The sequence below is a fragment of the Mandrillus leucophaeus genome, unplaced genomic scaffold, assembly GCF_000951045.1.
Source record: "Mandrillus leucophaeus isolate KB7577 unplaced genomic scaffold, Mleu.le_1.0 Scaffold497, whole genome shotgun sequence".
NCBI lineage: Eukaryota > Metazoa > Chordata > Mammalia > Primates > Cercopithecidae > Mandrillus > Mandrillus leucophaeus.
In genome coordinates, this window is record NW_012105331.1 from 20,317 (window position 1) to 42,267 (window position 21,951).

Below are 21,951 nucleotides of genomic sequence, written 5' to 3' on the forward strand. Positions count from 1 at the left end.
TTTTTATATAGTTTATTTGTTCAAATCAGGATCTAAAATACAATTCATACCTTGCAAGTGGTTGCTACATCTTCAGTCTCTTTTAATCTATAGGCTCCACCTCCGTCTCTCTCTCTTTCTCTCTCTCTTTTTTTTTTTTTTTAAACCTAACTCCCACCTTTTTTGTTTGCCCTGAAAGAATTTTGACGTTTAGAATTTTTCAACGGATTTTGCCGATGGCATCACCATATTTTGTTCCTCTGAATCTTGTAAAGTGAAAGTTAAATCCAATTTCATTCTGATTGGATAGGAAGAGGGAGTGCAGAATTAACTTTATCGGTGGTTTTGTATGTTTCTGTCAGGAAGCTTTTTATGATTTTAGTTGATCTTTGCCTACATTTATTATTTCAGTGAAAGTTTTAAATTATGATGATAAAATCCTGTCATTGATTTTTCATCTATTTGCTGGAATGTCTCTTCATCAACCTATTCAGTTACCCTGAAGTACATTTTGAGTTGGAAAGACATGATAAATGCTTTATTCTTTGCTTTTGTGTACCAGTTTTCAAAATGATGAGTTGGTTCCCAAACATCCGTCAGAGAAGGCCAGTGAGTTTTGTTTCGCTTTCAGTTTTGTTATGAGCTTATAGATTTAAACATATGTTATATGTTTTAATCCATTGCAGTTATTTTTCTCATGGGGCCTCAGATTATCCATCTTTGCCAGTGAGACTGAGAGCCTTTTCCACAGTTGGCTCCAAATCTTTTTGAGATTATTCCACTAGTGTTTGAGTTTGTCTGCTTTCTAGTTTTATTCTAGGCTAATAATGTGTATTTCCTGCCCGTGACTGAGAACAAGCTTTTTTTTTTTTTAAATAACCTGGTTCCTTTTTGTGAGAAATTATATTTAGAAATTACAGTCAGATGCTGGGATGCTCACTCTCACTTGGTTGATCATTGCTTCTAGATAAGCGTCAATTATAGTGACCATGTAACTTTTCACTTTGATGAATACACTGTAGTTTACCTAATTAGCGATTTGATGTTTATAATGCCAAGAACAGTATCTTTTAAGATACGTCTTGTTCATGAGCAGATTATTTCCTTAAGAAGTACTAGGTCAGGCTGGTATGGTGGCTCACACCTGTAATCCCAACACTTTGGGAGGCCGAGGTGGGTGGATCACGAGGTCAGGAGATCAAGACCATCCTGGCTAACACGGTGAAACCCCATCTCTACTAAAAATACAAAAAATTAGCTGGGTGTGGTGGTGAGCGCCTGTAGTCCCAGCTACTCGAGAGGCTAATGCAGAAGAATGGCGTGAACCTGGGAGGTGGAACTGGCAGTGAGCCGAGATCGCACCACTGCACTCCAGCCTGGGTGACAGAGAGAGACTCCGTCTCAAAAAAAAAAAAAAAAAAGAAGTACTAGGTCAAAGGTTATAAACTTAAATAAGGCTTTTAATACGTATTGCCAGATTATTTTCCACATTACTAATTTGTACTCTCTTGAGAATAGTGAGAGGAGGCATCTGACCTTAGTCCCTTATTAGCATTAAGTATTCCTTTTTCATTTTTGTTAATTTGATAGATTAAATGATTTGTACTTTCTGTTAGTGACATTAAAATTTTAATGATCTTATTGCCATTTGATTTTCCAGTTTGAGGTATTGACTGTTCATATTCTTACCTAAATTATCTATTGAGATTATGGCGTTTTTCCTTTTTATGGATACTTTATTTATCTAGGGATATTAATTTATCTTGTTAAACTTTTTCTAGTTTATTTGCTTTAAAATTTTGTTTATTATGCATTTGAAGTTTTAAAAAGTTTACCATGCACAGAAATTTTTAAAAGTTTAAAACTTAGATCTATCCATACATTTCCTTATTGATTACATTATTTTTAAGCAGAAGTCTTTTCCACTAATAAATGTTTACATTTATTTTACCTTCCTTCTCTGTTTCCTCCTGTTCTTTCTCTTTCTCTTTCTCCTCCTCCTTAACTTTTAATCCTCTTATTTATCTAGAATAAAGTGAGGAACAGACTGGATCAGACTTCATTTCCCATCCCCACACTTAGCTAACTAGTTGTTCCATTATTATTCATTAAATAATCCTTCCTTTTCTCCCGCTGACTTAAGATGTTATCTTTATCAGATTAAATTCTTACACGTATATGATTTTTGCATTATATTTTTGTGTCAATTGCTAGACTACATTTTTCTTACTTAGTTTAATATCCACTAAAAAAAAAATGGGATTTTTTTATTTAAAAAAAATTCCCCAGCTGATCTCATCTATTTTTTCTTCTCTAAGAACTTCAGAATCATTTTAAAGTTCCAAAATAGGAAGAGAAATTCCCAGGGGGATTTTTATTGAAATTATTTAAAGCCTATGTAAATTAACTTACAAAGAATTACAGTTTTTACACATTTCAGTCCTTCCCATCATATAATTTTATAAAGGTTTATAATTTCCTTCACAAAGCTGTCTCACAGCTTTCACAGTTGTCCTTTTGTATTTCTTTAGACTTTTCTAACTTTTTTATTGCTGATTTATAAGAAGAAAACTATTGATTTTAAACACATTTCATATCTAGCTATTCAGTTACTGAGTCTGAGAGTTTTACCTAGTCAACTTGACTTTTGTAAATGTAGCATCATCTGCAAAAGAAAATTTTTACTTATGCTGACACCATTTAAAATGTTTACTTTTATGTTAGAGCAAAAATAATTATATACTAAAACATTTTCTATATTAAATATATAATACATAAATTATATAGTTAAAATATATTTTATGTTTATAAAATTATAATCTTTAAAAAAATAACTTTATCTTTTATTGCAGCCATTTCTTCCTTTGTCCGATAGTGGTGTTATATATGATTCTGATGAAAGCATTCATAGTGATGAGGAAGATGATGCCTTTTTTTCAGATACACAAATACAGGAGCATCAAGATCCAAATTCCTATAGGTAAATAAGACTTTTCTTTTCTTTTTTTTTTTTTTGGCTTTTCTTTTTGTAGAAAATCCCAGTGTTATTAATTTTAAATAACATTATTATCCTGAATTTATATAAGAAATGACTTACGTTTCCAGGTAACAAATTCTGCACCTTTGAGGTCAATTTCTCCATAATATTTTCTCCACCTCCAAAGACTAGCTTTCATGGAGAATGCAAACACAAGCATTTTTAGTGAGGAAAAAATATGTAACTCATGGATATACTATTAGAATTTAATATATAATTTATTGGTATACTATTAGGTTCCATGTGACTATGTGGTAAATCTTTTTCCATGAGGTAATTTTCAGCAAGTGTAATATGGTATTGCAAGCTTTTTATATTCAGTGACCACAAAGCTGTCATTTTTGCATGGTAAATTTCAATGACAGCTTTTTTTCTGGTTGGAGAGTGGGCTAAACAGTTGGCAGGGAACACCACTCTGTTTCTCCCATGATTTTATTTTTCACTTAAAGACTTTTTTGCTCCTTCTTGAACAGCTGGGCTCTTCTACATTTGACAATGGTTAAGCTAGCACTTCACAATGTCAAGAATTTCTTTCCTATTGCTGGACTGGAATTCTCTGGTGAGTTTGGAATTTAAAAATAAATGTTATTAAATATAATAAATTGCCGTCAAGTTTCTCTTTACAGAATCTATATAAAAGGTCCTTTGGCACTTAAAAACAGTGCATTAGATATTTTATAAAGTCTTGTTTATTTTAGGCTCCAATCTGTGACTTTATTTTTAGTTTTTTAGATAGAGTCTTGCTCTGTTGCCCAGGCTGTATTGCAGTGGTACGATCACAGCTCACTGCCAGCTGCCTCGTAGGCTCAAGCCATCCTCCACCTCAGTCTCCTGAGTAGCTGGGACTATAGATGTGCCACCATGCTGGGCTAATTTTTGTATTTTTTGTAGAGAAAAGGTTTCACCACGTTACCCAGGCTGGTCTTGAACTCCTGGGCTCAAACGATCCACCTGCCTTGGCCTCCGAAAGTGCTGAGATTACAGGTGTGAGCCACCACACCTGGCTTCAGTCTAATACTTTAGTTTATATCAAGAATCACTCTCTACACAGAAGATGGAGAAAGAGCAGAAACCCACTTCTGTTTTGTTGAAAGCATTAAGAATCTAAACTGTATTACGTTAACATTTCCAGATTTATTTGTATTTTCAGAGGTTTTGTCTCAGAATTCAGATTCTATAAATATTTGGATGATAATCAGTATTTTTTATTAAAATAAATAACGTGTTCTGTCACCTTGTAGAGCTGCCTGTTACATCACCATTAGGTATTGCTGTGATTAAAAACTTGGAGAACTGGGAACAGATCTTGCAAGAGAAAATGGATCAGTTTGAAGGTCCACCCGCTAACTATATCAACACATACCCAACTGACCTTTCAGTGGGAGCTGGACCAGCTATTCTTCGAAATAAAGCAATGCTAGAACCTGAAAATACCCCATTCAAGTAAGAAAGCTCTTATAATGCTGATAAAGAGTATAGCTTAACTTTTCTGGAAGACAGTTTGGCTAAATATGCCAATATACTTTAAAACATTCATAATTTTGAACCTGCAGTCCTATTTTTAGCAGAATACCCTAAGAAAAATATCAGAAATTTGAATAGAATTTTTTCCCAGTATTATCTATAATTCATAGACATTCCATTTACATAAAGGAAAAATTCTTTATTGTATTAATTTCTGGTGTGGTGTTTTTTGTTTTTTTGTTTGTTTTTTTGAGACAGGGTCTCACTGTGTCTCCTAGGATGGAGTACAGTGGTGCAATCTCAGCTCACTGCAGCCTCAACCTCCTGGTTAACCCATCCTTTCACCTCTGCCTCCCGAGTAGCTGGAACTAGTGGCGAGTGCCATTGCACCTGGCTAATTTTTTTTGTATTTTTTGGAGGGACGGCGTTTCACCATGTTGCCCACGCTGAGACGGGGTTTCACCATGTTGCCCACGCTGGTCTCAAACTCCTGGGCTCAAGCAGTCCCCCAGCTTGGCCTCCCAAAGTGCTGGGATTACAGGCATGCACCACTGCACACGGCATATGTGTGTTCTTATTGTCAGAACTCTTACAGAATTTTTTTTCTAACAATCTATATATGCAAATAAGGTGCTTCTGGCTTTTGTCAGTAATTTAACAGTAAACACATTACAGGTTTTTAACTGATGTTTTGATCTTCTGCCTGCCCATGTACGTCCCTTTTGATAAGCAGCATGCTTTTTTTCTTTTTTTTTTTTTTGAGATAGTGGACCCTGATTAATAGTATTTACTATTAAAATAAGGTTAAAAGAACAAAGCTTTTTAGCTTGTTAGGCTGTTAGAATTGATATCTGTGACTTATATTCATTGCCGATATGCTTTAACCAAGAGAACCAACATAAAGTATAATTTAAAAAGAGAATAATAATTTGTCAGCTTAAGTGGTTCATTTAGTGTGATTAGAGAATTAGTTGCTAGATGAAATGATTTTTAGGAGAACTAAAAATTAGAAGTAAACTGTACAGTTTTGTTGAGCTTAATGCTGTGTCTTCTTTGCAATAGATTGTGAAGGTTTTAAAAATAAATATCTACAAATATAAACATATTTTCTATAGACTAAAATAGTGTGATATGTTAATTTTTTTTAATAGGTCCCGGGATTCTTCTGCATTTCCAGTCAAACGACTTTGGCATTTCCTTGTTAAACAAGAAGTCCTTCAAGAGACATTTATTAGATATATTTTCACTAAGAAAAGAAAGCAGAGTGAGGTATTTTGAGAAAAATATTTTCTATTGTAATTTTTCTTTAACATTTCTAAGGAAATCAGTGCTCGATTTATTCTGAAATTTTCTTTCTGGTTGGGTAATAGTCAAAGTTCACTAAACTACCGTGAACTAGTTTTAAGATAAAACCTTATAATTTTCATTTCATAGCAATGAAGCAACATAGGTACTTTGATAAATTACATATATTCAAGTGAAAGTTGGTACTTTATAGTATTTGTCATTAGGTTTTTACATGTAATAAACATTGTGATGGATGGTTTGAGGAATTTAATATATAAACTTACTCTATAATATTCTCCAAATATGTGTTTAAAATATAAAATAGCCCTTTAAAGGCATTTTATTTACTTAGCACTTAGAAATGAACAGAATGAAGATTTGAAGCAACACATTCAGGATACTTTTGTGAGAGAATAAACTACAGAAATAGCAAATACAAGATGAAGGAAGATTGCTCTTACAAAGCAAGGCAGAGGTTCTGCGTTGCATGATTATTTTTAAGTTAATACAAATGTAATAGCAGACATGGTTCAAGAAGAACCAGCAGTTTGGGAGATTGGCAGATGACCTCTTCCTTATAAAAGTAGGACCTTGTATATGAGCATTTCAGTCTGTTTGGCTATTTAATGAGGTAATGGAGCAGTTTGAAGAGTGTTCAGAGTTGAGTGTCTGATGCAATTAAAAGTTTGGCAAACATGGCCAGGCATGGCGGCTCACGTCTGTAATCCCAACACTTCGGGAGGCTGAGGCAGGCAGATCACCTGAAGTCAGGAGTTCGTGACCAGCATTACCAACATGGAGAAACCCCATCTCTACTAAAAATACAAAAGATTAGCTGGGTGTGGTGGCACATGCCTGTAATCCCAGCTACTTGGGAGGCTGAGGTAAGAGAATTGCTTGAACCCGGGAGGCAGAGGTTGCGGTGAGCCAAGATCGTGCCATTGCACTCCAGCCTGGGCAACAAGAGCCAAACTCCGTCTCAAAAAAAAAAAGATTTTGCAAACACAATCAATGAGAAGAAATGAATTATATTTTACTTAGAAAAGTGAAAACAGAGTCCATATGGCTCAGTTTCCCAAGATTAAAAGTATAAAACTGCTTCTCAGTTTTTCCTCATGCCTAGGGCAGTGGAACCTACCATACTTGTTCTTTTTCCCACTTACCCACTTACCTGAATGGTAATTGTGGTCAACCCTTATGAACAGTCATTTGTTTTCTCTGTGGATTAAAAAATTATGTACTTAAATGAGGAAGTAGAAGAATGAACTGTAGAGACCTTTTGAGTCCTAGTTATAAGCTTTTTCATAACAAAAGACCCTTATGGCATTGAAATTACTGATGTGAGCTTTGTTAGGGAAATCAGAGGCAAATTATTTGCCTCTTTCATTTAAACCACTATGTATAGCATTTCCTATAGTGATCCTGAGTCCAAATTCCATAAACTAAGATATAAGAATCTAAGATAGTGATTTGAAATAAAAGATTTTAGCCAGGCACAGTGGCTCACACCTGTAATCCTAGCACTAGGTGTGGGATCTCCTGAGTTCAGGAGTTTGAGACTAGCCTGGGCGACATGGTGAAACCCTGTCTCTACAAAAAATACAAAACAATTATCCAGGTGTGATGGTGTATGCTTGTAATCCTAGCTACTTGCAGGGCTGAGGCAGGAGGATTGCTTGAGCCCGGGAGGTGGAGGTTGTAGTGAGCTGAGATCACACACCACTGCACTCCAGCCTGGGTAACAAAGTAAGACCCTGTCTTAATAAGATTTCTGGTCAATTAGGGGCTCTGTTATTCACAGAAAACCAGTTCATTGAGTGATCAGTTTTCTGAGTGTTTTATTCTTCAAATGATTAAAATTAAAGATTGATCACAAGTATGTTTTAAATATTGGTAAAGTTGATAGCAGCTTGATTGGTTGACTTATCAGAGTGTAGAGTGGGAAGCCAGGTGTCTGGGTTTCTTGGACCCTCCCATTCTTGTTTTGCCCTTCCCCACTAGTTTGCTTCTTCCTTAACTAATTCTCCCCCTCTCCGCCCCTTAGTCTCTGTGTGTTCTCTATTTTTCTTCCAGCAGTGGTCCCACGAACAGGGAAGTAGGACAGAGATAAATGGAATGTTTCTTAAAGTGCTATATAAGCAACTGGGAGTTAGGATGGAAGAATTTTTATCATGTACCTTTTTAATTTTAAAACAATGGAATTACTGTCTTGTCTGGTACTGTCCCATAGAACTTCCTGTGATGATGGAAATCTGTATCTGCATAGTCCAGCATAATAGTCACCAGCCACATGTGGTTACTGAGTACTTGAAGTGTGGCTAGTGTGACTGAGAAACAATTTTAAATTTTAATCTAAATGGTTACAATTAATCTAAATAGTTACGTATGGTTAGTGATTGCTGTTTTGAATAGCACAGATCTGAAAAAGAGGTGTTTTCATTAAGAAAAAAATTATGAATAAAATGTTAATGCTGCTGGACAAAATAAAAACTTGTCGCTAGCTTCAGAAATATGCAAAAGTTATTAAAACTCTACTCAATCCAGTAAGAGTGCTTAAATCTTTAAAATTGTCAAATAGAATTTGGCCTTCACTGAGTTGGCCGTGCCACACATTGACCATTCCTTGGAAGTGTTCTTGGATACATCTTTATCAGCCACAGCAGCCATAGGGGAGTCCCTGGAGGCACGGTCAGAGATTTTGAATGGCCCTTCATGATGAAAGGGAGGCAGTCACCTGAAAAGGTATGAGGAAGAGTTTGTTTCTCTGATCAAACCTTCAGAGTTTCCACAGCAGAGCAGAAGTGTGACTACCGATTACAGCCATCCTTAGGACCCCACATTAACCTGGGAGCAAATCACTGAGTGATTTCTTTTCCATGTCTGATTTTATTAAACATTTATTTACTTAGAGAAAAATCATGTGATTAGTCATATTCCTTATAAGAGTGAAATAATTATCAGTATTTTGAATCTATGTTTAGAAATAAATATTTTAATTTATATTTGAAATCCACCCCTATAGGGCAGGAATTTATATAGCATCTTGTGTATCTGCTTATACAAGTGGGCTTTAATTTTTTAGATTACCAGTTATGTAACTTAAATTTCTTAAAACTGTATACAGATAACTAATTTTTATTTTGAAATAGCTTTTATGTTCTTGTGTATATGTAATAGTTACATTAATTTTGCTCTTTTGGCTTTGTGTTGTGTTTATTTGATGACTGTTTTATTCAGTTTAATTTCTTGATTTTGCAAATTCATTTTCATCATCTTTAAGTGGTGGAGTGGCCATTTCAGCTTGAAATATTTCACTGTCTTTATAATTTCATTCCATGCATGTGTTTTGTGTTTGTGACGGTGTGGTGGTATTTAGTCTATAGAAGAACATGTGGAGCAGGTCAACCAAAACTGCGTAGCAGAAGATTGCCACATCAAGGTAGTATTCCAAGATCTTGTATTTAGCTCATTCTTTAAAGTTCAAGGAGCTAACGTCTCATCTCTGATACTAACCATGACCTGCCCAACTGGCTAACTACTCAGAGAACTCGTAGTACTCCCATACCACTTCAGTGGTACAGGGGAGGAGATGCTTCACTGTATCTGGCTTGCTCTGTCTTGCCCTTGGTTCTTGTCTTTCTTGCTCCCTATTCCATCTTCACTTCTGTCACATTTTCTGTTTTAAGCATGGCTGTTTCATCTTTCCTTCTCGATTCTGCCTTTTCTTTCCTTGCCATCACAAACCCTAAGCCATTGCACCTTCCTCTCATCAGTCTCTTTTATTCCTTTCAAACTATCCCTCTTTCCAACTTTTCCTTATTTCTGTCTCATCACCCTTACTTCAAAGGGTGGTTTCTTTTTGGTTTTTCTATGGTTTTTACTCCACTCTGTGCCTCTTAATGTATGCACATTCTTATTGCAGAATATGCACTTTTGGAAGAGCTAAGAGAGACATAAATTACTAATAAAAATTACTAATAAAAATATATTAGCCATCTTTTATAATTAATCAGTATCTTACCATCACAATGGAAATTGGGGTGATTACAGGACATCAGAGAATTTAAGCAAATTTTCCAAAGCTAGTTTTCAACACATTAAAGTTACTCTTACCCTTTTTTATCGCTGCTGCTGCTACATTTTCTTCTTATCCTGCTTTCAAATCTTATGGGATGTGCATAACTCTAAATAGAGCTGTGCTGCCGCAACTAAAACTGCTGATTAATGTTTTCTAGGTTGAAGCTGATCTGGGCTATCCAGGTGGAAAAGCGAAAGTCATTCATAAGGAATCTGATATGATCATGGCATTTTCTGTTAATAAGGTAAAAGCTATCATCATTATAAACAATGTATTTCTCTTCAGTGAAATTGCTTAAATCATTGACTCTGCCTTTGCTTTATAGGCAAATTGCAATGAAATTGTTTTGGCTTCAACACATGATGTTCAAGAACTTGATGTTACTTCTCTACTGGCCTGTCAGTCATATATATGGATCGGAGAAGAATATGACAGAGAATCCAAAAGGTGTCTCATAGTCACTTTTACATATAGTTTTCTGTAAGAAGTACCCACTAAATGGTTATGCACATGATTTGAATTATTTCAAAAGGTATACATGTATCTCTCTCTTCATTTGAGTAGGTGACAAATATAATTGGTTTAGCTGCCAATGAAAGTCTTTGCCTACATTAACCGAATAAATTATACTTCTTCCATTAAACCCTACACTATTGATAGTATTTCAATCAGGATAATCCCTGACACTTGGCTTCATGATATTCAGTAAGTTAATTTGATCTGGATAATTAAAACAGTATACATAAGTATGTTAATTACACTGAGTCACATTTACTGAGTAATTTTGCAGAGTTTCTTACCACCTAATAAGCATACCCTTTTTTAAACAGATAAAAATATAGACGGCTTCACTTTTCATTAAAGCTTTGGACACTGCACCAAGAGTGTTTTGCCATTCTTACCTATTTTGAGGTTTCTCCTTCATGGTTTGCCCTCCCTCTTGCTTTTCTCCAGACTCTTAGAAATTGTATGTGCTTGAGGATGGTGCCATGATAGTTTCTCTCCTTGTTTTGTTGAATTTTTTTGTTAGTATGTGATATAACTAGGATTTAATATCACATTTCAGAGTAGATATAACCCGGTACTATGATACAATCCATCACAAAAATTACTTTCACATTTTATATATCTTACTGCAAGAAATCTTTAAACTCAAATTTCTTTAAAGGTGTTAATTTGATACTGAGATATCTGTACTTGAAGAGAATATATATTTTTTCCATAGATAAAAACAAATCTATATTAAATACAACAAACATTTGTTTCAACTTGTGCAGCAATAAAGTTGTCCCCAAACAACATTAGACTAAATTTATATTTTGCCAAAAGGGAAAAAAGTTAACCAGTATTAAAATTGGCGATTAGGACTTGTACCTAAGTTTTTCTTATGGCTAATTTAGTTTTTAAAATAAAGATTGTCCTATGGGTACATAAAAAGCTTTTTAGTTGGAATTTGTGTTAAGAGAAAAGGGAACTTTCACAGTAACACATGAATGTTTTTCACAGTTCAGATGATGTTGATTATCGTGGTTCCACTACAACTCTTTATCAACCCAGTGCAACATCCTATTCAGCAAGTCAGGTGCATCCACCTTCATCTCTGCCATGGCTGGGCAGTGGACAGACTAGCACTGGAGCTAGTGTGGTATGTTATTTACTTATAGGTATCATTTCTGGATTTGGACTCTCTGAAAAATCAGTTGGAATCACTTTGACATAGGAATGATCCTAAAGTTCAGGGACAAATACCAGTAGATAGGCCATGGTAATGACAGCTGACATTTATTGTGGCTTTTTTATTTGGAGACAGGGTCTAGCTCTGTTGCCCAGGCTGGAGTGCAGTGGTGCAATCTCGGCTCACTGCAGCCTTGACCTCCTGGGCTCAATTGATCCTTCTGTCTCAACCTCCCAAGTAGCTGGGACTACAGGTGCATGCCAGCACGCCTGGCTAATTTTTGTATTTTTTGTAGGGATGGCATTTCACCATGTTGTCCAGGCTGGTCTCGAACTCCTGGGCTCAACTGATCTACCCGCTTCAGCCTCCCAGGGTGCTAGGATTACAGGCATGAGCCAGCTCACTGGCCTCATACGACTTTCTTAGTGCCAGACGCATGCTTTTCTCACAACAATCCTAGGTGGTAGGTGCTATTATTATGCTCCATTATCACTTTATAGATGAATAAACAGATACAAAATGGTAAAGCAAAGTTAAAGGGAAATTCATGTCTACTTCTAAGTGTTTGAAAGCACGTCAGTAACGTTCTTGTCACTGTAGCTGGAGGGGTCCCATTCTCATGTTCTGCTCTGAAGCATCTGGAGGTGCTCCTGAATGTCCTCAGGGAGGAGCACTTGAGGAAGAGTTCCTTTATTATGAGATGAAGCTCCTTGGTAACCTCACAGGCCAGGGCTGTACCAGCAAGTGTCTGCTTCCTCAGCCTCTTCGGACAGTTGTTCTATGTAGTGGTTCGGAACATCCATAACAGGCTTTATCTCAGAAATAAGCAGGGTGTAAGAGAATAAATGTCAGAATTTATCCTGAAGCATATCCTTCCTCATCTCTTCTGAATACACAAAATAAAAATTTTAAAATTTTCTTTTAAAGCTTATGAAAAGGAATCTACATAATGTTAAGAGAATGACTTCACACCCAGTCCATCAATACTGTAAGTATTTATGACCTAATAATTGTAACTGTCCTCATTTGGAGGTTGATTTATAGAATAGAGAATATTGGAACTCTTTAATTTCCTATTTCCTGCTTTTTCTCTTGTGTTTCAGATCTTACAGGTGCTCAGGACGGCAGTGTACGAATGTTTGAATGGACGCGACCTCAGCAACTTGTCTGCTTTCGTCAAGCTGGCAATGCAAGAGTTACTAGATTATATTTTAATTCACAAGGCAACAAGGTTAGTTTCTGGGGGCTTCTGCTAAATTCATCTGAAAATAATTGTGGATATTTAAGGAGTAAGTGATAAAAGTACATTGAAAAATGAATTCATTGACCCTGGATTTAAACTGAGCAGGCAGTTTTTTTGTATCTATTCATATACTCTCTTTTCTTCCAATAGAAGCAAAAATCTACAAAATTTAGTATGGATTGATCATCTATTTAAAGATACTAAATATACTGTGAGAGTAAAAAAACTGCCTCTGTTGAGTGTGTTGGTGATTCCTATAAGCACAGTCAAGTTCTTGAGAGGAAACCTAGTTTCTTACTAAATTTCATCAGTGAGAGGTTAGAGGAAAACAGTGAAACAGGTAAGCAGTTAAGAAGTGACGGAAGGGCCAGGCACAGTTTTTCACACCTGTAATTACAACACTTTAGGAGGCCAAGGCAGGAGGATTGCTTGAACTCTCCAGCATTTGAGGCAACCTGAACAACAAAGGGAGGCCGCATCCCTACAAAATTTTTAAAAATTAGCCTAGGCATGTGCCTAGTCCTAGCTACTCAGAAGGTTGAGCCTGGAGGATCCCTTGAACCCAGGAGTTTGAGGTTATAGTAAGCTATAATTGCACTACTGCACTCCAGCCTGGGTAACAGAGTGAAGCCCTGTCTCAAAGAAAAAAAAAAAAGTGACAAGGAATTTTTTAGCACTTGGACTTTTTGGGAATGACAGCAACAGAAACATAGTTAGGGGCAGAATATTTGTTTAGTAGGGCCTTAGTGAATCATCTTTCCATGTTTTTACCTTTGCTGTGGATGCTAAGAACATGTGTTTAGCAGTTATACTGTTCTTACAGTGTGGTGTTGCGGATGGAGAGGGTTTTCTGAGTATCTGGCAAGTTAACCAAACTGCATCAAATCCTAAACCTTATATGGTAAGTATCACTAATGTTTCCAGGGAGCATATAGACAACACTTTGAAATGGGCACTTCATGAACAAACAGACAGTGAATCTCATTGGTGGTCCTACTGGGAAAAGGATGATCTTGTTCAGCAATCCCAGCCTAACAGCAGCACCCATCCTTACCCTAGTTTTAGACTGAAATGACCTGAAAAACAAAAACCCTTGCTTTTCACCTTGAAGTGCAGTCATTATATTTTAAAAATTTCTGGGGCTCTCCCTGTATATGGTACAACTTGGGGTTTTTTATTATACTTTTATCCATTTTGAAAACTCTATCTTCTTAATATACACACCATAAAATTCTATCATTAAGAATCAGGTTCTGCCGGGTGTGGTGGCTCATGCCTGTAATCCCAGCACCTTGGGAGGCTGAGGCAGGAGAATCACTTGAATCCAGGAGGCGGAGGTTGCAGTGAGCCGAGATTGTGCCACTGCGCTCCAGCTTGGGCAATAGAGTGAGACTTCGTCTCAAAAAAAGAATCAGGTTCCAAACATCTATTCCAATTTGTTCCAGAATTGTGCTTACCAGATTATAAAATAGCCAATCCCAGTGAGCCACCTTATTAATCCAAATTGGACTACAAAATACTTGGTGATGAAGACAAGTAGATCTTTACCTGATGGAGATACGGTGGGGGAAGGGAACACGGGAGAGGGTGGAAGGTGACACTGTCTTGTGTGAAACTTCAGGCTTCACATATATGCAGGGAGGTTCAGGAAGCCTTGAACCTCTTGGGACCAGATAGATTACCCAGATACTTTAAACAAGTTTTCTAAACTATAGATATGTTCTTAATTATATGTATAAGATATTTCTCTTAAATTAGTATAGTATAGACTGTACCTTGTCTATGCAGAAGTGGAAGTAATCTTGAATTTATACTTTTGTCTTCAGTCAGATCTGCACCACTCTAATTCCAGACAGAAAAGCATGCATTATATATTTTAAAATACCTTGACGTCCTAAGACTAGTTGGGTCTGTAAGCATTTCCTTTGTGGCTTATTATTAAAGCTTATTACATGTATTTGAGATCATTAGCACTAGAATTGACAGGGCTTAGGTAGGTTCATGTACTTTGATGTCCTATTCTTACATAATCTAAAAAACATGACCAAACATGACCTCTAATTCTGTTTTTACCAACTCCAGTTATTAAAAATTATTGGACAGTAGCCAAATATACACATGGTTAACCCTCGTACTATCGCTTATTCTTTTATTCTAGACTGAGTTTTTAAAAACTGTTCTTAGCTCATGCATATAGTATGTTATTAGCAGACTATGTTAGTACTGTATCAAATTTTATCTGATGATAAAATAACATCAGTTGCACTTTGTTTTTCGTAGAGTTGGCAGTGCCACAGTAAAGCCACAAGTGACTTTGCATTTATTACCTCTTCAAGTCTAGTTGCCACATCTGGACACTCCAATGACAATAGGTAGGTTGACAGAAAAGCAAAGCAAGAAATATAAAAATGTTAGAAAAGTATTCTTGCTAAAAGTATGGATTTCTATTGGTAGGATTTTTCCACTCTAGGCATTAAAAAAAAAAAAAAAAAAAAACTTTGTTACATAATTCTTATTTCAGAGTGTTTTTTCTTACCAAAAGGAGAAAAGCAAAAATGAAAGTTATTCCTAATATGTGTAATTTTTATTTTAAAGCTATTCAGTCTTTTTAAAACTACTACTGTTAACACTGTTAGTTTCTCCAGGACTAACAAGCATCTGATACTGTCACCATCATTTTCAACATTTTTATTTTATTGTAGGCGGTTTGGGGGAATAGGTGGTGTTTGGTTACATGGATAAGTTCTTCAGTGGCAATTGCTGAGATTTTGGTACGCCCATCACCTGAGCAGTGTACACTGTACCCAATGTGTAGTCTTTTATCCCTCACCCTCCTCCCACCCCTCCCAAGTCCCCACAGTCCATTATATATCATTCTGATCCTTTGCATCTTCATAGCTTATCTCCCACTTATAAGTGAGAACATATGACACATGATTCTCCATTCCTGAGTTACTTCACTTAGAATAATGGTCTCTAACTCCATCCAGGTTGCTGCATATGTGATTATTTCATTCCTTTTTATGAAGTATTCCATGATATATATGCACCACATTTTCTTTTTCCACTTGTTGGTTGATGGACATTTAGGTTGGTTCCGTAGTTTTGCAGTTGTGAATTGTGCTGCTATAAACAGGAGTGTGCAAGTGTCTTTTTCATATAATGACTTCTTTTCTTCTGGGTAGATACCCAGTAGTAGGATTGCAGGATTGAATGGTAGTTCCACTTATAATTCTTTAAGGAATCTCCATATACTGTTTTTCATAGTGGTTGTACTAGTTTACATTCCCACAGCAGTGAAGTGTCCGCTTTTCACCACCTCCATGCCAATATCTATTATTTTTTGGTTTTTTAATTATGGCCATTCTTGCAGGAATAAGGTAGTATCGTATTGGAGTTTTAATTTGCATTTTCCTGGTAATTAGTGGTTTTAAGCCTTTTTTCATGTTTGTTGCCCATTTGTATTTTGAGAATTGTCTATTCATGTCCTTGGCTCACTTTTGATGGGATTTTTTTGTTAAGTTCCTTGTAGATTCTAGATATTAGTCCCTTGTCAGATATATGCATTGTATTTTCTCCCACTCTGCGGGTTGCCTGTTTACTGTTGCTGTGCAAAAGCTTTTTATTTTGATTAGGTCCTATTTATTTTTGTTGCATTTGCCTTTGGGTTCTTGGTCATGAATTCTTTGTCTTAAGTCAATGTCTAGAGTAGTTTTTTCGATGTTATCTTCTAGAATTTTTATGGTTTCAGGTGTTAGATTTAAGTTTGATCCATCTTGTGTTGATTTTTGTATAAGATGAGAGATGAGGATTCAGGGACTAACAGGCATTTGACACTGTCCCCATCATTCTCAACATTTATTTTGACCTCACATAGTTTTCATTAGCAACACGTGCCCAGGAAAAACATCTCGTTTCCCTACAGTGGCTACCACCTGGGGATATAAAAGCATTCCTTATACTCAGGAAGTCATATCAGTTTCCTGGAGTGATAATGGAAAGGAGATGGGGTAGAGGATGCAGAGACAGGCAGGACCATATAAGATGGAACTGTGGAGTTTGTCCCTACCTCCATCCTAGTTGGGAATCACTGGTCTCTATAGGTGTGAGTGAACAAAAAAGATAAGAATGAATAAGCAAAATATTTTATTGAAAGACAGGTTGTCCCTGGTGATGACTTAGAACAATTGTTTATGATATATTTTTGTTATTGTGTTTCTTTAAAAGAAATGTTTGCCTCTGGGACACATTAATATCACCCGGAAACAGCCTCATTCATGGTGAGTTAAGGTCTATGATTTTTAAAAATATACCATGAAGGAATAATACACCATGAAGGAATGCTTTCTTGTTTTAATTAGTGAATCCAGTGAGTGTTTATTGTCAGGTTGAAAATGGAGAAATACTTAATTAGCATATCTGGCTTTCTTGCTGAGTTAAAGATATATGGTCTCAGAAATCCAAAATAGTCTTTATATTGTATTCTATTCAGAAAATATGGTATGGATAGTGGTACTACTAACAAGGCTATTTAAGAGATTAGTTGCAAAGTATTCATTGAGCTTAATAGAAAAGAACATTTTAAAGAATTGAACCTAATCATAAAATACATTTTGTCTTTTTTTTCCTTTTTGTGGAGAGCAAGGTCTCACTGTATTGCTCAGACAGGTCTCAAGCTCCTAGGCTCAAGCTATCCTCCCACCTCTGCCTCCCTAAGTACTGGGATTAGGGGCATGAGCCATCACACCTGGCCCTAACCATAAAATAAAACAAAGGTTAACCTTATGATAATGACCAGAAATGTAAATAGTGCCATTTAAATATTCCTTTAAGACAGTACTTGCCAAATTAGTGTCCTAACTCTGTCTTCCACATAGTACCACCCAAAAAGTGCTCCATGCTCAAGTAAGTTTAGTTAAATGAAGTAAATTGTTTTACAGAAAGATTCTCAGTCTTTTAATACACTGATATGCATTTTGAAAGATGTCGTTACTTCTCAATTTTATTGCAGAATTCTGTGAACAGTGGTTAACATTGCTTACAGATTTTCTACATGTTAATTTGAATCCTTAATCATATTAAAATGCAAATACTCCTGGGAAGGATAATTTCTTAACTTGTAACTGAAAACATTCACACATTTCCTCATCGTGTTGTTGTGATGAGAGAACATGTACGGTACAGCACTTGGTTGGGTTAATACTCACCAACTCTGAGAAGCTTGGTCTCTGCTGTTCTGTATACTTTTTATGAGGCAGTATCACTTAGGGCTTAAGGTTTAAACTTTCTTTTTCTCTGTGTTCATTTCACATTGAGATTATGGATAAAAGATTTGTTCTGATATTGCTTAACGTTTTTCTTTAATCATATGATTACAGAAATTCAGTGACTTACAAAACAATAAATTGTTCCTTAGAATGAAAAATGCATCAGTAATTTCTGTATTTAAATGTGGATTTAGACATCATAGTTACCAAGATAAATTGTTTTGAGAAAGTCTCTGACGTTTTTCTTCTTCAGGTTTCACATGCCATGATCATGGTGCCACAGTACTTCAATATGCACCCAAACAGCAACTCCTGATCTCGGGGGGTAGGAAAGGACATGTCTGCATTTTTGACATCAGGCAAAGGCAGCTCATTCACACATTCCAGGCCCATGACTCAGCTATTAAGGCTCTGGCCCTGGATCCCTATGAGGAATATTTTACCACAGGTTCAGCAGAAGGTAACATAAAGGTGAGTCAGTACAAGAGGTTGGAATGTGCTAAAGACTGATTGGAAAGAGAAAAGACAAAAACTCCACATTCTTTGAAATAAAGCTTCGTGGAGATACCAAATGTCTCAACACTCTACCGCCTCCCTATGCTTCTGTATGGTTCTTTCTAAACTGTTCTGGTCAATGAGATTATCAAACTCTTTGGACTTAGGTCATTAAAAAGCTTTAAAGCATTCTATTTTGAGTAAAGTATATGAGTTTAATACATGAAAATTTTTGATGACATTAGTTTGGCTTCTTAGAAGCTTCTCCTCTCTCCTTCAGTACTCTTGTGTGTGGCGGAGGTGGCATTTTCATTAAGTGAGCTAGCGCAGATGCTCCTTGACTTACAGTGGGAGTACGTCCCGACAAACCCATTATAAGTTAAAAATATCGTTAGGTTGAAAAACATACTTTCAACTTAATATTTTCAACTTACTGTGAGTTTATGGAGACTAACATCAGGATAAGCCAAGGAGCATACTGAATGCGTATTGCTTTCACACTGTCATAAAGTCAAAAAGTCTTAAGTCACACCATCGTAAGTAGGGGACTGTCTGTACCACACTACTTTTACATAGTCTTAGGGCCTAGCTCAGCATGAGGAACACATTTAACCAAATTAACTCAAACAGTTAATTGAATTAGAGATGGGCTACATATGGTTAACATGAAACTATGAGAGGATGTGAAGAAAAATGTGAAAGGAGGACAGTAAATGCATCGTGGGAGTGATATTATTTCCCACTGAGATAAGCTCTTAGGAAAGAGGCAGTGGGTGGAAAGGTTGGGCTTTAGTGAGATCACTTGGACCAAGGGAGGAGAAGGGCCATGTTTTTGCTTTTGGTCTTTTCGTAATGTATTTTTAACTCTTTGTTTTGCACCAGGTTTGGAGATTGACAGGCCATGGCCTAATTCATTCATTTAAAAGTGAACATGCTAAGCAGTCCATATTTCGAAACATTGGGGCCGGAGTCATGCAGATTGACATCATCCAGGGCAATCGGATCTTCTCCTGTGGTGCAGATGGCACGCTGAAAACCAGGGTTTTGCCCAATGCTTTTAACATCCCTAACAGAATTCTTGACATTCTATAGATTTAAAGATTGAGGTTTTATTTTTATATCCATTTCAATTAAAAGGCACAGTACAGTAATCACTAGGCAATTCTGCTTTCTAAGCAGTTAACATTGAAAACAGAGAATCTCTGTGTAGAATTCGAATATGACCCAAGCTGAGTATTATCTATACAGGTTGGTGGAATGAATGTGCATGTACCTTATTATGCTGACATACTAAAAAAATAAAACCTAGTATTGTATGAAGGATAGCTATTCTTTACAGCATTTAGCAAACCTGATTCAAAAAACATTTGAGATTAGCAAATTAGTAACTTGAAATAATGAAAAGGACGTTTATACCAAATTAAGGAAGAAAATGTTGCTGATTCGGGTTTTTCTTCCTGTTCTCACCACTGACTGCACTGACTGAAGCATGCCTGCAGTCTCCTCCTCTTTTGAATGAAGGATAATCATAAGGTGTTAGGAGCGCTAGACCACCAGGAAAACTTTCTTAGCTGTGGAGCAGTGCGCGGTGACCAGTTCTCTGCTGGGAGAGGTTATTTCCATTCTTTCCTGCTGAATATTTTTCCTGTTAGTGTTTATACTGAGCTAGTACTGTAACTTGCAAATGAGTGCAAATTTAAATGCAATGTTTTCCTCACAATTTGCACATTTACATTTTTTGGACTGCTAGTTTTTCTATTTAAATATTTGCCTTCATGTTAGGAATGTACTATGTGAACATGACATATTTGTAGTTAACCAAACACACCTTCTTAGTCCAGTTTAGTACATTTTCTTTTCGTGTATTCAAAGTTAAACACCCACAACATTTAAGGATATGTTGAAACTACACCAATAGAGCATTTCATACCATAATTAAAATGAATGTTAGGCTTCTTGTGGCCAGTTAATAGTTGATGAGATTGGTGATATTATTTATTGCCACAGCCTATTGTATAAACTATGCAGAGTTAAATATTTGCTTGTAAAATATTAGCCAATGTTGTCATTACTTTGATGTATTTCCTTGGTTATGACCAAAAATATGTTGATATACTGAAACTAATGTCTGTGTGTTTAAATGTTTACCAGCAAATTGTCTTATGTTAATGAGAATGTTTAATGCCTGTGTGGTAAATAGTAAATACAATGGCATAAAAGTAACTTTCTCTGAAGATGATGTGATGTTCAGGTTGTGAAATATGTATGTAAAAGAAAAATAAATGTTATTTGTTAGAGTTTTATTTTAGTTTGATCTGTTTAAATAGACTGCTCTGGCATTCTTTGATACTGTTTTTGACAGTTGAGATTTTTAATTGGATAAAATGTTTTAACTGTTAGAGACTTTGCAAGCCATTAGGCAGTTTATTCATTCGTAAGTATTTACTGAATACCTTATATACCAAAGCCATTCTAGGAAATGGGATACAGTGGAGAGCCAGACAGAGAAAGCACACAATGTTGAGATTTAGTTGGGCAAGAGCTAACCTCACTATACCTTCTCCAGACAGATTTGAAGTTTATTGCATGAAGTACTAACCTTATACCCAAAACTCAAATCTGAGTCTTGGCTCTTTGCTTGCTCCTAAGTAAGGGAGGTCAGAATATGCCCATTGACAAGAACAGTCAGGAAAATGAGCTTGTGAGAGACATCTCAATGCCTAAAGGAAAACTGGCTCAAAGGAGCTTTCAGAAAAAAGGGAAGAGAACTTTCTCTGTCAGATAAAAGCAGTAAGAGACTCCAGATTCACCTTCTAGCTTGAAACAACTAAAAGAAAAAAAGAACACAAAATATATAAACAATGGTTCTCAAGGCATTAAGCATCAGGTAGGGAGTGACTGATCCCTGAGAGGTGAGCATTTTAATTGTCCCAACTTACCACCTTGAGAAAGTTTCTAGGCCACAGGCAGGAAGAGAACCCAGGCAGAGCTTAATGGTCTCTCCAAGTTGCCAAGATAGAACTGCAAGTCTGGGGAATAGAATGTGGCTAGAGTTTGCAGGCCAAAGGCAACAGAGCTGCATAGGGAGAGGTGCACAGAAGGTCTGTGTTAGTCTGTTCTCACACTGCTATAAGGACATACTTGAGACTAGGTAATTTATAAAGGAAAGAGATTTAATGGACTCATAGTTCCACATGGTTGAGGAGACCTCACAATCATGGCAGAAGGAAAAGGAGGACCAAAGGCACATCTTACATGGTGGCAGGTAAGAAAGCATGTTCAGGGAAACTGCCCTTTATAAAAATCATCAGATCTCGTGAGACTATCACGAGAACAGCATGGGAAGAATCTGCCCTCGTGATTCAGTTACCTCCCACTGAGTCCCTCACACAACACTTGGGGATTATGGGAGCTACAATTCAAGAT

The 21,951-nt window shown here is 36.3% G+C and overlaps 1 protein-coding gene across 1 annotated transcript in view; it reads left to right on the plus strand.

Annotated features, from left to right (window-relative positions):
- LOC105550743 (dmX-like protein 2) overlaps window positions 1-20,825 on the plus strand; it is a 37,617-nt gene extending 16,792 nt beyond the window's left edge. Inside the window, exons 8-22 of the mRNA XM_011995745.1 lie at window positions 2,832-2,959; window positions 3,490-3,575; window positions 4,258-4,459; window positions 5,632-5,749; window positions 9,144-9,206; window positions 10,003-10,089; window positions 10,171-10,292; window positions 11,352-11,490; window positions 12,448-12,508; window positions 12,624-12,751; window positions 13,587-13,664; window positions 15,044-15,135; window positions 16,991-17,043; window positions 18,284-18,501; window positions 19,408-20,825. Of these exons, the coding sequence (XP_011851135.1) occupies window positions 2,832-2,959; window positions 3,490-3,575; window positions 4,258-4,459; window positions 5,632-5,749; window positions 9,144-9,206; window positions 10,003-10,089; window positions 10,171-10,292; window positions 11,352-11,490; window positions 12,448-12,508; window positions 12,624-12,751; window positions 13,587-13,664; window positions 15,044-15,135; window positions 16,991-17,043; window positions 18,284-18,501; window positions 19,408-19,617 (1,785 nt within the window). The 3' untranslated portion in view covers window positions 19,618-20,825. The remainder of the gene's footprint in view (window positions 1-2,831; window positions 2,960-3,489; window positions 3,576-4,257; window positions 4,460-5,631; window positions 5,750-9,143; window positions 9,207-10,002; window positions 10,090-10,170; window positions 10,293-11,351; window positions 11,491-12,447; window positions 12,509-12,623; window positions 12,752-13,586; window positions 13,665-15,043; window positions 15,136-16,990; window positions 17,044-18,283; window positions 18,502-19,407) is intronic.
- Window positions 20,826-21,951: the final 1,126 nt, after the last annotated feature.